This window comes from Amphibalanus amphitrite, unplaced genomic scaffold (assembly GCF_019059575.1).
Source record: "Amphibalanus amphitrite isolate SeventyFive unplaced genomic scaffold, NRLGWU_Aamphi_draft 001106F_arrow, whole genome shotgun sequence".
Lineage (NCBI taxonomy): Eukaryota > Metazoa > Arthropoda > Thecostraca > Balanomorpha > Balanidae > Amphibalanus > Amphibalanus amphitrite.
Window position 1 is genome coordinate 66,864 of NW_024882600.1, and position 15,633 is coordinate 82,496.

At 46.6% G+C, this 15,633-nt stretch overlaps 1 protein-coding gene and 1 long non-coding RNA gene across 2 annotated transcripts; one reads left to right on the forward strand and one right to left on the reverse strand.

Moving 5' to 3' along the window:
- Positions 1-127: 127 nt before the first annotated feature.
- LOC122370177 (tRNA (adenine(58)-N(1))-methyltransferase non-catalytic subunit TRM6-like) lies at positions 128-10,204 on the reverse strand. The gene is made up of 9 exons (XM_043345546.1): positions 9,799-10,204; positions 5,430-5,587; positions 4,776-4,911; positions 4,291-4,434; positions 3,570-3,743; positions 2,838-3,300; positions 1,302-1,472; positions 796-879; positions 128-419 (listed from the first exon to the last, which is right to left on the reverse strand). The coding sequence occupies exons 1-9, from the start codon at positions 9,888-9,890 to the stop codon at positions 309-311; spliced, it is 1,533 nt and encodes a 510-aa protein (XP_043201481.1). The 5' UTR covers positions 9,891-10,204; the 3' UTR covers positions 128-308.
- A 2,747-nt stretch (positions 10,205-12,951) lies between these two features.
- Positions 12,952-15,613, forward strand: LOC122370181. Its single transcript, XR_006254531.1, has 2 exons — positions 12,952-13,469; positions 14,602-15,613. It is a non-coding gene; the product is annotated as an uncharacterized LOC122370181 (long non-coding RNA).
- The last annotated feature ends 20 nt before the right edge of the window (positions 15,614-15,633 follow it).

A 15,633-nucleotide genomic window follows, 5' to 3' on the forward strand; every position in this document is an offset into this window, starting at 1 on the left:
TGAGTGTTCCCTTACTAACCGAGTATCTAGAAGTTAATTGTTCCATTAGTATTTAATAACTACCATCGATAAATATATCAGGACTTTTGTCAAACAATCATAGCTTTCAGACTAAACCAGTAGGGGACGATCTTTATCAATGTATGACAAAAAGTCGATCATATGAAAACAAAGATCAGCAATGACCGTGGCGCGGTTGTCATCACATACTAACACAGACCAGTGGCGACGCGCCCAGCTCCCTGCCTGTGACTGTGGGTGTCCCCCGGACTGTAACATAGAGGTCGGTGGGCGGGCCCGTCCACCGGTCAGTCCGTGACGGCCGCCCTGTTGAGCGAGCGGTCCACCTTGAAGCCGGAGAGGATGTAGCCGCCGCCGCCCGACATGTTGATCTCGGGGTGAGTCCGCTCAGGAAGCACCTGAGACAGGTCGGGCGGGGGAGGGGGAGGGAGAGTTAAGACAGGACCGCACTGCTCTTACTGCCTTATTTGGTGTAAGTTGTAATCTTGTGAGTGTAACTGTACTTATAGTGCGATAGCTTACATAGTTCGGCCTCATTACGTAAATGTTACCCATTAATCCAGCCGTGCTCATTACTGAAAAGCATGTAACTTACATTTTCCAGCACAAGGCAAGGCTAACACAATGCGAGCAAACATGCCCGTCACGCCACGATTAGGAAAAAATATATTTGTTGGAAAACCCAGTGCTCAATACCAGTTTAACTTGATATAGGCAAAAGCAGTCGATCTCTTGAATTTCTTTGACGCAAGGACGCCGGTTTTAGTTACTTACCTGGTAATTTCTTAGCCACGTCTCGGTGACTTTCAGCATGATGCAGCCCTCGGCTTTCATGGCGAAATAGCACTCCAACAGCGGCTGAAACACACCGCCACCACAGGTCAAAAGCAACACCGAGAGTGACCATGCCAGACATGGCACACCTGGAGCAGCTTTTCGCTAGATTGGTAAACGAGACCTAAAAACGTACTTACACTTATCATGCCATCCCAATACGGGATAACACGCAAAACGCGAATGACCGATTAACCCGCACGCTCTTCCTGATCCTCATGTAGAGGCATTTACTAGTAAAATGGATTAAATGGTAAATGGAGTTAATAAAATGGACCATGGGAAAAAATCGCTGACGTAACTATGCCATAACCCACCTCTAGAATTTTCAAGACCAAGCAAGAGAATGCCAATACTCTACACAAAGGCAAGACAAAAAGAGTAAGACTCCAACCAGTGGTGACAATGCACGCAAGATGTCTCATGGCTGAGACCTGCGAGCGTACCTCTTTATATGGACAGAAGACTGCGAATGGCCGCGACACGGCGAGGAAGCGCAGCAGGTAGCGCAGGAGGTTGACGGGATGCTGTCGGCAGCACAGCAGCAGGCCGTCCATCTCCTTTGAGGACAGCATGTTCAGCGCCAGCTCAGAGTCCTCGCAGCGCGTCCTGGCGTACTGAGGGCGGAGGAGAGGAGCGCGGTGAGAGCATTGTTAGCTGGGGTTGGCAGTGCGGAAAGTCGACGGTTTAGATGTAGGTAAAACCAAGGCCCTAAATGGTAAAACAATGTAAGCGTTACTTGAACTTCTCGCACACTGAATCGTCATCAGCGTTTAAAGGTAGTGTGCCACCTTTGAAAGATTTCCCATTTTATTTTTCCTAGGATGAGAAGCTTCTGTTTTTACCTAATATCGCAAAAAAAAAAAATCAAAAATGGGCCTGGAATAGTGCCTTTTTCGCCTAAAAGTTTATCGGTTTTTCGATATGTATAACAACTGTAGTGGGATGAACTGCAAACAGGCGTCGGCAACAATCGCGAATGCGGCGCACATGTGACAATAAGCAAAGGTCATTATAGAGTTACGACGTACGGGAATGAGATCAGCTGTCTAATCGTAGACAACACAATGTCGAGCCTTAAACTGTAAGCCTGTATTAGTATTGTTTCTTTTATTTGGCTGTCGAACATTATTTATGGTTTGAAATATGATTTTATGTAAAATAATTGATATGAAAAAGCCGTCTCTTAAGTTATGACCCCATTTCACCACACGCAAGTGGCAGAAATGACAATGATCAGCTGACGCATTTTTCTTGGCCGAAGTCAGAGCGCGCGGCCCGACGCACCACCACCGCACCACAAAGTATGAGCAGAAGCCGCGCCCAAAGCCAGGGCCCCGGTAACGTGAGGTAGACGAGTCGGGGCAGCGTGCGCTGACCCAAGCCGGGGCCGCAGCTTTGGGCGCGGTCTACCGCATCCCCGCGGGCAGCCCCGGGCTATCACATGACACCGGGAGGACGTGCGGCCCCGGCTTGGGTCAGCGCACGCTGCCCCGACTCGGCTACCTCACGTTACCGGGGCCCTGGCTTTGGGCGCGGTCTACCGCACCACCTAACAGACGTGTTCGAAACCGCAGGAGATGATGATGAACGGGTTTATCGAAACTTGATTGGATGAGCGAGCATATCGGTAATAGCGATTTCAGTGTGTGCATTTATTGTTCATAGTGGTGTGAAATGTGGTTGGGGTACGACCGACAACCCGTCGGGGCGAATTTCGCACTGGGGTACTCAAAATTTGAAGAATTTAAGACGTTTCCATGAGTTTTGAAGGTATGGATAAGTTCTAAAAATCCGGTTCTCCTTATCTGGGCCATTAACTCCATACGGTCCAGGAAAGCTGGCACACTACCTTTAACTAAAGACCTTACACTTTTGACACTAATATTGTTCTTTGTGCAAAATTGAATTTACAACCTCTACAATTGTGCCTGCATGTGATTCCGCCCCACATGGTACGTCAAAAACAAAACCGCGCCCACCTTGGATTTTCGCTCTCCGGTCTCCGCCTGGCTACCACTGAGGCGGCGCTTCCTCGACTCCTGTGCCTCCGTTCCCTCGACTTCCTCTGCCGCCGCTGCGGGATCCTCAGTCGCGGGTGTGACGTCATCACCGCCGTCAGTTATGACCTCATCACCACCATCTATAGGTGTGGCGTCACCGCCTCCACCTGATGACGGGATCCCGTCGGCAGCTGGTTTCGACGATTCTTCCGCCGTTAACGCGGTCTCACCATTCGGAGCGGCCGTTTTCTGGTCCGCTGCGGCCGTCTTGTCGGCCTGAGCCTCTGCACTGGCGGGGGAAGCGCCAGAAGCGGGAGCTGCAGAGGCGGTGGGGGCGGAGGCGGTGGGATCGGCAGGGTGGTGGGTCATCAGTGTGCGCAGGTCCAGACACGACAGGCAGGCCAGCTGGTCAGATGTGAAGTTGATGGCGTCCACCGCGTGCCTGGAAACCAGTAAACGCAACATTAGACAATGCTCGTAGCGCTAGGATGGGTGTTCGTAGCTCAGTTACAGTCCGGAGCTCTGCCCTCTACGCGTTACCGACTTTGAAGAGGATATGACTTCAGCCCCAACCATTACGGCGCACCCTCATGGCCCAAGTGATGGCCCCCTTCCCTACCTCCGTGGCGTGCTTCCCTAAAGAGATATTTCCCCGTCCCTACCTCAGCTCCAGCGAACCCCCCCCCCCCGAATTCTCCGTCGGAATCCTACCTCTGCGGCGTGCCTCCCTGGAACAGGTGCACCAGGTGACCGTGGCCGCCGAGCCGCTCCAGCACGGCCGCCACAGTCACCGCCAGGCAGCCCGACTCGAGCACCAGGTAGCGGCCGCCCGGCCGGACACTGCACGCCGTCAGCAGCTGGCTCAGCGAGTCCACACGCAGGTTCCTGGCGAAAACGGACGGGTAGTGAGAGTGTTAATCAGTACGGAATATGTGCTGGACGGAGTGGTACGGAAGACGATGTCAGACTGAGGGGTAAATACGGGGACGGATGGTCAGACAGACGGGTCGGTAGGGGACACAGCATCAGACGAACAGGTCAGTTATAGTCGGCATGTGAATGTGTGTCAGGATGTTTAACTGTTTAACAGAAGAGGTACGGTGTTAGACGGGATACGGTACCTAAATAAACAGATCAATGCGGTTCCTCGAAATGAAATGATTGGCGATAGGATATAATCATCAAAGCTTGGCTTAAAACAATTCTTTTTAAACGTACGCTTTTTGTTGACGTTTTTATAAATGAGATAGAATATGTGTATTGATGTACTTTACGCCTCGAACAAACTAAGCACAAGTTAACATCGGCAAGGCACAAAATTCTACCAATTATGTCGAGCTACATTGATCGATATCTGTGAACTGTGCATTGTTCAGGACAACGCAGGGTGCGCGGAGCAATTACAACGTTACGCCGCTGCAATACAACTGACATGATCTTCAGCGGGTCCTGCATGTAGTACATACTGGCGACCAGTCTGACCGTCGGCTCTTGAACACTGATGAACTCGAAATACTTTTTCTGCTTCTTCCGCACATATTTCGCTTGCGAAAACTCAGTTTTCCCCTGAAATGATCTGTGAATGAAAACAAGTAATCAGCTCAAGATCAAAATATTCAGACACAGGAAAAGTAATGGTCAAAACATGAAAGACCGAACACTCCATGTCGGCTTTGTAAAGCATACAACTAAAGTTGCAACCATGCCTATAGAGAGGGAACACATGATAAAAAAAGACACAAATCCCCCCCCCCCAAAAAAAAAACAGAATCTCTGAATTCTTAAAATATCTAATGAATATATCTTATCAATAAGTTATAACACAATTTCCTCGAAAACACGTTCTATCCCGACACCTGAAGTAGCCTCCCGAGTCTAAGATCCCCCGTGCTGAATCAGGGGGACCCCACGCCGTACGTGCTGTTATCGACGATGGTGGTGACGATCTCCCTCCCGGTGGCGCCCTGCTCCCTCATCTCCATGATGCGCTCCTTGGTCATGGCCTGTGACGTCTGATTGGCCAGCAGGTTACGGTTGTCGGCCGCACTCTCGTCTGTGGGTGTGAACACCACGTCTCAGAGCCGGTCGGTATGAAGCCAAACGCTGCAGTTCGACCATAACAGAGCATCATGCGACCGTAATGGAACTCCATGCATGCTCATTAGTGAAAATTGCTGATTTTTACTGTTAACAGCGAACTGACCAGGGGCCGTATTCACGTCGACTTCGTAAGTCGATTTTCTTTCGTAAGTATGATTTGGTATTCACGTCAACACTTCTTAAGTTTTTATCGACGGAGTTCACGTGAATAAAAAAATTTACTTAAGAAGTAGGTCAAACTTAAGAAAATTCTTACGAAAATGATCGACGTGAATACGGCCCCAGGTAGATATGTTAATGAAGATTCACGATGATACAATAATTATAATAAAAAAATAGGACGGAAAACATGATGCTTCTAACTTTACATAATCACCTAACTTATGCTAAGCAGCCCAGACATTAAGCTGGGCTGTTGGACCCTGCCCAAGGCTGCCAAATGTCCCACGCCGAGACAGGCCCCAGACTGACCGGCAGCTATGGCATCCGCCAGGTCCTCTGTGTGTTCGACAGGCTCCGGCCGCATCAGGCGCTGCTTGCCTCCACCAGAGTGTAGTCTGAACTGTGTGCCGACTGGGTGCCCGAGCAGGCCGGCCACGTCCACAGATGCCCGACCCAGCTGACATTGCCTGGCAATGGCAAAGGCAGGTTAGCCGGCTGCAGCACAGGTGAGTGACATAAATTAGAAATACAGATGCACCCGAGCCAGCAAAAACTGCAGCACGGTAGCTCAAAGCGCAGGCAGGATACGAAGTACGCGAAGCTCATACTTACTCTCCTAGGTCTGACACAGACTGGCAAGTATTACATTTTTTACTCAATCAAAATTCAGCATGTGTATGATAAATAGCCGACTGAGAGCTAAAAGGGTGCTCAGCAATTACCTTTGGCATGTGAGGATTAACCACTTTACCAGTGCGAAAGGCAGATTGTAAGGATAACACATTGAGTGGTGCTGGTCCTGTCATGGCCACAACGAGCGTGGCAGCCAACTCGTCTTCATCAGAAGAGGAGGAGACGCCTCTTGAGTAAAGGGTCCTATTACTCGAAGGGGTATCTAATGATCTTTACTTAAGGAAAATACTTAAGGTAAACAACCCTCGCAGGATGACGGTGGGGGGGGGGGGGAAGAAGGGACGTATGGTTTCCGTCTAGATTTTTTTTTTCCGCGAACAAGTCGCGTAAAAGCAGTCGGTCGCGACAAAACATTCAGTGCCCTCGAGCTCATCGGTTGTAAATCGCTTAGGTACCTAACCTTCGCTTAGGTAGGGTCGGGGGATTTTTTACCATACCCGCAAGTTTGTGTGAGTACTGTGTATAAGGAAAACCACGCAGTAAAGTGCTGTGGTTTTCGCAGAAGAAACTTTGTATAGATAATAATAAATTATCATCAATTAAGCATCGGGTGTGTGATTTTTTGACCCACTGGTCACATATTGTTAGGTCATCAGGACACCGGGAGTACACCTCTAAAAAAACTTTGTCTGTCATTACTAGAGACTGCAATCCCGGGATCGGGATCCCGGGAGCCCGGCGGGATTTTAATCCCGATCCCGAAATTCCGCCGATCCCGGGATCCCGAAAAATCAGTTTTTCACCATAAAAAGAATGCATCCGCTGCACGAGTCTTGTTTACACTGTTCATGGTGCTACGTGACATAAAGCAGATAAACTATTTAGTTGGCACCCCGTTTTGGCCGTCCACAATCGACCGTGTTGGTAGCGCCCGGGTATCACTCACAGCGGTTAAGCCGCTTAAATACGTACGAAAAAGGGTCCCGAACGCCAAAAAAATTGCAGCATCAGCGCTGCAACATCTTTATCAGGATCACAGATCGTTCAGCGATTCTGACTTGCCCGTCCGTGGCCGGAACAAAAGAGGTCATCAAGACAGTCTTTGAGCTCGTGTCGCAGAAAGATGTCACAGATGTCACGCAAGTGACGGCAGAGCTCACTGATTCAAACGTTGAAGACGGTAGAGTGGAGAGAGAGAGAGAGAGAGAGAGAGAGAGAGAGAGAGAGAGAGAGAGAGAGAGAGAGAGAGAGAGAGAGCGAGAGCGAGAGCGAGAGCGAGAGCGAGAGCGAGAGCGAGAGCGAGAGCGAGAGCGAGAGCGAGAGCGAGAGCGAGAGCGAGAGCGAGAGCGAGAGCGAGAGCGAGAGCGAGAGCGAGAGCGAGAGCGAGAGCGAGAGCGAGAGCGAGAGCGAGAGCGAGAGCGAGAGCGAGAGCGAGAGCGAGAGCGAGAGAGAGAGAGAGAGAGAGAGAGAGAGAGAGAGAGAGAGAGAGAGAGAGAGAGAGAGAGAGAGAGAGAGAGAGAGAGAGAGAGAGAGAGAGAGAGAGAGAGAGAGAGAGAGAGAGAGAGAGAGAGATTTATTCACACTGCAACAACATAAAATTCATAAATTACATAAGCAATTGGCGCAAAAGTGCTACGCACTTATCTCTTTGGCGCCGCTTGCAAAGAATGGTAACACAATGAATGAAACTAAATAAGACTCCTACCGCCCTATGCCGAGCCGCAACCCCGCAACCCCGGCAGTACGTGCGTTATATTGCGCGTCAAACACGCCGTCATGACTGGACTAGGTACGGATTGGACTTTGGATGTATTAGGTTAGAGGCGATACGATGGAGCTCTCCCAGTCAGTGACTCTGCTCTCAAAGCGACTTTCGAGCAAATTCTGAGAGACATTAGTGATGAAAGCAGAACCGGAAGGAGGTGAAGTGACCAAGCGACGTCTTGAAAACATTGTGAAATAGGGAGCTGCCAAATTTGGCGTACACTGCTTGCGAGTTTTAAAGTAGACACTGACAGACCTACCAGCAATGGCTTAAAACTGTCGCGCTAACTACGAGTAGCGTAGACGAAGAGTGAGTGAGGCATGGATGTGCTGGAACCCTTCTAGTGAACATACTGGTCAACGCACAGTTTTATAAAGGCCAATTGGGAATAAATGCTAATGTTTTCGTTTCAAATCGAAACGTTTTCTTCGCAAAGTCAATCGTTTTTAATGCAAATGACATGGTCTAAGGATGGCTTTTGGTTGCTTCTTTGTTTGTGGTAAGCTAAAAGACGCAAAATATGCCAGCAGGAAATCACTCTTATGACATTTAGTGACAAGACCGGGATCCCGGGATCCGAAATAAAAACTTTCGGGATCTCGGGATTGGCAAAACGTTCCGGGATCGCAATATCTAGTCATTACCACAGTTCAACTCCTAAAAGTTTAAAACTCGGGGTACCTACCTATTGCATGAGACCTTGTTGAACATCGCCGAGCATCGTTAAGTACTACTGCAGTGGGTTCCTGCCGACTGCGGTATCGAGGGGAATGAGAGCGCGGACAACTTGGCGGAACAACCGGCCGCCCTGCCCGCAAATGTCAAATGCCTGCTCGCTGACCAGGGCGGTTCATTCATCACTGTGCGGCCTCGCATCAATGGCACAACTGGTCCGAGTCACTATTCAAGCCACTCCTCGGGAGCACGCCGCCGCTCTGTATCCCCGGAGAGGACCGAGAGGACGCCGTTTCGGTGCACCAGATGAGGGCGGGCCACTGGGGCCGCTCGCTCCAGTATGTGCACCAAATCGGTTGTCTCTAAGTCTAAACTGCGGCGTGCCACCAGTGCTCAGACAAGCAGTGCCCCGCGCTGTGTGCTGAGCAGGGGCTGATGTGCCGGAGCACATGCTACTACGCTACCCCCCGCCAGCCTCAAGCACACTGCTCTGCTTATTTCTGTGGCCCTGGAACCAGGGCTGCGGAATCGATGGATTTTCGGCGACTCCGACTCCGACTTTCAAAAACCAGCTCCGACTCCGACTCCGACTCTGGGCAGAATTGCGACTCCGACCGACTCCAAATCCGCAGACCTAGCAGGGCTGCGGAGTCGACAGATTTTCGGTGATTCCGACTCCTGCTCGGGTTTCTAAAATAGACTCTTAAGTCCTACTCCGGTCACAACTGTCCACTCCAACTCCACAGCCCTGCCTGGAACTGCCGGCTACGGCTTTTTTCACGGCACAACGCTACGGTGTGCCAAGCATATTGAGGCATTAGGTTTCTGTAGAAATACAAAAAAAAACTTATTCAGCAGCTCAAGCGTGGGAGAGCCAGAGAAGGCCATGGAATGCTCTGTCTGGTTGAAATTGCCTTGATTGGTAGAGGTGCACACATGTTTTATATAAAAGTGGCTTAATTTTGGCACAAATAGGCACCCAATTTTCGGAGCAAATCATGCAGAAATTTCAGCGCAAAATCACTTGCACCAAATTGTAGCGCAAGAGGGTCTCGCGGGCCCACAGCTGGCATCTAGCGTAGGTAGTATATGCATGCTTTCCAGTCTGGCTTCAGGCATCAGGGCAGCGCCATAGGGCCTCCGGGCTATAATGGGAGGGAGATAGAAGAGTGGTGCAAAGCATTTGGATACAGCTTTGGAGAAAACTGAGAAAAATGAAAGTTTTACAAGGAATCGGATTAGGATTACAAAAAAGTAGGTACGTAGGTTAGGTATCATTCACTTACCTGGTTTACTTACCTGGTTGGTTCCCTTCACCAAGTAAACAGTCACAGGAAGGAGTGGCAAGGAAAAGAAAGGAACCCATATCGAAAGACACGCCAGTTCCGTTTTAAGACCAGCCATGTTTGAGTATTGCAGTGTGTGAGCCATGAACTGGAAATGTGTGTCGCCATTTAACCTATCGTAATACATGATCGAGTATCGAGTGCTAGTACCTTTTGTTCTCGCTAATACCCTAATTTCACACTAATTGCGTTTCACATGTCACATTAGCACCAAATATTTTACAAACGTATATGAAATATACACAGGGCACAATCATACTTTTGGGTCTTCAACTTCGCAAGCTTCATAAAGGATCCTTTGATGATGATGTAGTTCTTCCCATCACAAATAGCTGGCCCATCTTCTCTCATCTTCCTTTAAAAACACTTAATTCAAATTTCAAAATACTTTCAATCAAATACTTTCACGTGTTTTGGCCACCGCGTCAAATACAGCGCGGAGGATTCGCCTCAGATCAGCCTCGAGGTAATTAATGTCTCGCAATAATCACGTGGGTGCATCAATTAGTCACATTTTTTCCTCAAAGATTTGGCTATTTATATTACAAACAAGCAAATTGATATGATTAAATGAATTTTTACAGGAAAATATAAGAAGTTTCAAAAAAATCTGCAGCAATATTTTAATCATTAAAGTTTAGATCACGTGACAACGCATAGCGTATAGCTCTGTAAATATTGACTCTCTTACAAGAAATCACAAAACTAGAACGTGACGTCTACAGCTCAGATGGTGATGCATACCGCGATTGTACCTTTACATGCAAATCAGGTGCATTTAAATGGCAGAAATATTGCAACTTGAGCCTTTTTCGAGCGGTTTAGAAGTTCTTGAAAGTAAATCATACATATTAGTATAAAAAACAGCTTTGCTTTGTTTAAAAAAAAACTAGATTCAATGACGTCATATAATTTGTCAAAAGATAACAATAAAGACTGCAAACATTTACAAACAACGCATAGCTGACGTGTAGCGGACCCAAGGCTATATAAACCAGGTAGAACGCTCCGGGAAAAAAGTTGGAAACAATAAATTAGTTGCGGCATTCCCTGATGACGCGAATGTGGGTCAGCGGCCGGCGGCCGGCGGCCGCTAACACTGTATGAGGACGCATGCACGGAACTTTTGCTTGTTGGAGATTGCGCTAGGCAGATAAATGTTAATGTTAGGATATGTTTCGAAAGTAAATTGAACGACGCTTCGAACGCCGTCAATGAATTTGCGATACGACGACTATTTGTTTAGTTAAAGCCGGCGAACTTTTACCTTCCGACCGCGCGGGGAGGCGATACGGTGCCACACTGACGGTTTTTACGATAACTCAAAATTCTTTTGAGCTAAAGAGCTGAAATTTGACATGTACAATCTTTGATCAAGCTGGATCTTCTGGTACAAGTCGCATATTTAAGGTACGTCAGGTTGTTGACCTATGTTATCGCTCGTGAGCCTCTACACAGTCCAAAAGCAACGCAATTTCTGGACACTCAGTGCCAAGAAATCCTTCACAGAAAGATGACACTTGGCAGAAAGAAGAGCTGTCTGTTTCTTACCGTTCGTATGTGCCGTGTTTTCACAAGAGTTTAGTAAGGTCAGGTCCCTCACGTGACCTCCCCTCATAACTCAATAGGTTTACTATCATAGAAGCGTTTATCAATCGCCGGAAATCTTAGCCAATCCCACTGGACACTGGATCTATACCCACATGGGGCCCTCCTGACTGGCCACTCCCTCTGAAATCCACAATAACATTGGGCTGCGGCCACGGTTATGTATTAATGCTTTTCACTAACAGAAATACAACAACTTCAACCAACACAGTGCACGCCGCCACAAGTCCGACCCACGTCCCTGATATCGACTAGCACCCGGCCGGATGCACATACGCGGAGCCAATCATTCCGAATGTGACCTGCACAATTGCTGTGTCGCATGGCGCATGGCACAGGATGATTCCTAGCAGCTGTCGGGTGGAGTGGAGAAACAGCACGTTGCGACACACCGCGCCGGCGACAGAGCTCAGCAGGCCTGGTTGGAGGCTGGAGCCGGAGGTAAGGGCGGACGCCGGACACAGGCACATACATTGCAGGACAAATAACAGGATGTCAGTTAGGGATATAATTCAAGACGAATGATTCAAGACGGCCTGAAATAATGCAAATTTTGCTCACTTGGATAGTGGATACCAACTTCAAACTTGACGTTTATAGCACCACGGAAACAATGGGCGCACAGGAAAGAAACAAAAGATGGGGTGTTTCTAACGCAAGGAAGTAAATAGAGGTTGCATATGATGGAACAGCCCGAAGTGCAGACAAGCACATATTTTTGGTAATAGCTATCAGCCTATCAGCTGTCCTACTACTCTTCTCCCTTCATCAACTACTGGACACATCTGAAGCATCATATATAGGTAGCACCAATGTCCATAACAAATGCTTGGAAGTAGTTTTATGAAGCCATGGGAAATACATGCTAACATGCTTACATCATGCATGTAAACTCAAAATTACACAGGCATGACAAAGGAAGCTTATGTAAAGAGAGTAGTTAGCAAAAGCATTTCATAGTTAAAATAATTCAAAACTGCACAGTGCACACAGGGCAAACATAAAAAGCAGTAAGTGTGCACTTTGCTGTTCAGTTATGCTAAGAAATAGTTCAAAACAAAATACATCTTTTCATGTTTACTGGTTGTTCTTCTATGCCACTTCACCCATATCTTGATTACAGATGGGCTGTTACTGTAGGCTGATGAAGTGACACTTGGTTGCCTTTGTGCGAGTTTCAGTTGCAGCCTCCTAGGTACTGCACTGGAAAGCAGATGAATGCCTCTGAAAGATAGGAATGTAGGCAAAGTTAGCTGTAGTAGTGTCAATGATAATAGACATGACATATTTGTCCTTTGACATACATTTGTTGAAGTAAAACAGGTACAAAATAAATTGGTTTGTTTCAAGACACGCTCACTGCACAAAGCCGCACAGACATTACACAGGCATATGAAATTGGTACACATAAAACTTGATGATTAAAAAGGTCAAAACTAGCAATAATAATAATTGAAGTAAAAGTTACAATCACAATCATTTCATTTAAAATGACTTGACATAAGTCACAAGACACAACGCTCCTATTCACTAAAGAAAAGTTTTATGCTTTCATTATCCTCCGCATATCAACCAGCTTGATACCAGGCTGTGCAATAGTGGGTACATAACCCCATGTTGCCATTTTATTAGAGCAAGTGGGGTTACAACAACAATGCTAATGTCAAACCCACATCTGCAACCCGTACTGCAGTTTCAATCACCTTACAAGCACACCTTCTGGCAGTTTGATAGGCAGAATGGTCATTACTGGTCATTACTACCTTCTCCTCATATTCAACACATCAGTTGGGCAAACTAGGCGGCGGGAATCAAAATATGGAGGCATCAAAATATTGATTCTGGTGGGCGGAGCTTTGACCATATATGGGCATAGAATCAATATTTTGATTCAATTTGGGACACTCCCACCTTCAGACGACCCGTTACGGCGGAAATAACCCCCATGACGGCGAGATTTTTTGACAAGTCAATACAAAAAACTTCCCCGCTTCAATTTTTCGCTGCATGGCTATCAGCCGTTTGTCGCGCGTACCTTTACGAATGGCATAAAGATTCCGCCGCCATAATTCAACAAAAACGTGCTGTTAAAATTTGCTCTGTTTATCATTAACGACGAGCCTTTGTAATTTTTTCATAATTTTGTCTAAAAGAAAATAAAAAATGCGTTATTTAGTGGTATAATTCATTTATAAGAAATATTCTTTTTCTTTGCATCTAGCCACGATTTCCGGTTCCCGCCATTTCGCGCCGGCGTCGTGGGTGTCCGGATGCAACGTAGTGCTCCCGGTTTTATTTTGTTTAAGCGACCTTTTCTGAAGTGTAAGTAACAATGGATCATATTTTAAGACACTTTGAAGTGTGTTTTTCAATTTCAGGCATGTGATCTTAACGTTTCTTACCGAAAACTCATTTTAAGAGATGGTTTTAGGAACATGGCGCGGTAGCGACGTCAGCGGCGCGGGACGCCTTCTCACTCTTCTATTGTTTTTTTAAGCTATATATTTTTTGAAAATGATGTCTTAGGTGTAGTATTTCAGTGAAATATGATGTCCTCTAAAATTTACGGTATAAATTAGTTACAAGAAGCCTAATGTTTTGTCTCACATTATAGAATTGTTGGGTGGACTCATGAAATTGGGGCAGTGCATGTCCTGTATTTTACATTATTTGGATGTTTTAGCCTCTGCTTGTGTCTCACTCACCCAATTGTTGCTACAACTTTTATTTGTAGCATTTAAATTTTTAAGGGCAACTAGGCTATTGACTTGTTCCAAGTTAAGATTGAAAAGTCGCAGTGCATGTTCGTGTTTGCCTTATCTAAATAGTAGGTATGTAAGCTTGGCTTGTAATTGCTTCGCCCATTTTTGCTACATATTTAATGATGCTTATTTTAAGTGTAACAAAAGCAAGTTGCTGAATGGTGTAAGCCATATTTACATTATGCGTGATCTTCCAGAAAATTATGTGTCTAATGTACGTCAGTCCAGGGAATGCTGGATAGTTAATGTTCAGGATTGTCCATGCCAATGTTAATTTTAGAGGCCAGTTTTATCAACACAAATAGCTGCCTGCTGGATTTTTTTGCCTAAAGACTGCTTCACATATGGAGCGTTAACATGATGGGCACGTAAACGGATAGGGCTGTACCGTTCATGCTCTGTATGTGAAGTAACTTTTAGTCAAAAAAAAGTCCAGCTGCCACCTATTTTTCTGTTGGTACAACTGGCCTCAAATCTACTTTTTTGGCAGAATTTATATAACTGCATGAGATGACAGTTGTTGGTGCACCTGGTGGCATTCAGTGGAAATTTAAGTGACATTAAGTATTTAATTTTTTATTGAATATATTCTAAAATTAATAGTTGCTGAACAAGTAGAATAATAACACATATAGTTTCCTAATTTATTGTTCACAAATGTCCTAATTATTGTGTTCTGTTGTTTGCTGCAGGTCAACCAAGGTTCAAACACTGGTCGTTGCGGGGATCGGCTTCAGAGGGTCAAGGGTGGCGTCTTGAATCGCTGTTCAGTCGACAGGCAGCTGTACGACAACGCCATCCCTGTCAACCAGAGCGTCGACCGAAGTAGGGCGGCGTTGCGCGGACCTGGCCGCACCCGACCAACCGGTGGAGTACCTGACGGGCTGGGCGGAGACTACCTACATCACGACCTTTTGAACTTTGATCTCGTGGCGAGAAACAATATGACGTAAGGAAGTGTGTATGTGGCTGGCGGGGCCGAGGGTGAAATGCGCCACGTGTTTATCCTGCCGGATGACGACAGCGTCACCAACCTGTCAAAGAACGAGCTGGTGCAGCGCGTGATGACTGCCATCTCGTCCCTAGAACCGGAGTAGAAAAACGTGCGCATAGCCCAAATGAAGCGAACCAAAACACAGACAGGACTGATAGCTTTTCGGTCGAGAATGTTCTGAAGATGCTCATCAGTAGACCAATTGGTGACCGCTTTCGGTGGTAATATGGGATCTTGTGGTGTTCCAAAGCGACCTGCTCTGGGTGTGGACATAAGTGGCTCAACCTGACAGGATTGATGTTTTAGGTAGCCGTGCTAATCATAAACCCCATATTGAGTGTATATGTACAAATTTTGTTTATATTTATTTCATGTATTTGATTCGAAACTGAAAATTGCTCTTTGTAATTAGGCAACATCGAGACGTTGAGGTCATTCTCCAGACGTTTATTTGTTTTTTCTTACCTGTCCACGGTATGTCTTATTGGTTAGGTCTCAGTTTCAAATATTATTAACTGCATGTTTTGCAAATACGTAGCCATATTGAATAAGAGACGTCCTAAAAGTGAGTATTGCTTTGCATGGGATGTGAGCATCAACGACAGGGCTTTGTGATGGCAAATGTGTGGCAATTGCAGGGATCGTAGTGAAATGTGTTATGAATATCATCGTATTATTTGCGACTGCAAATACATCCGTGTATATTTTCATTCAAAGTGTGCAATTTGTG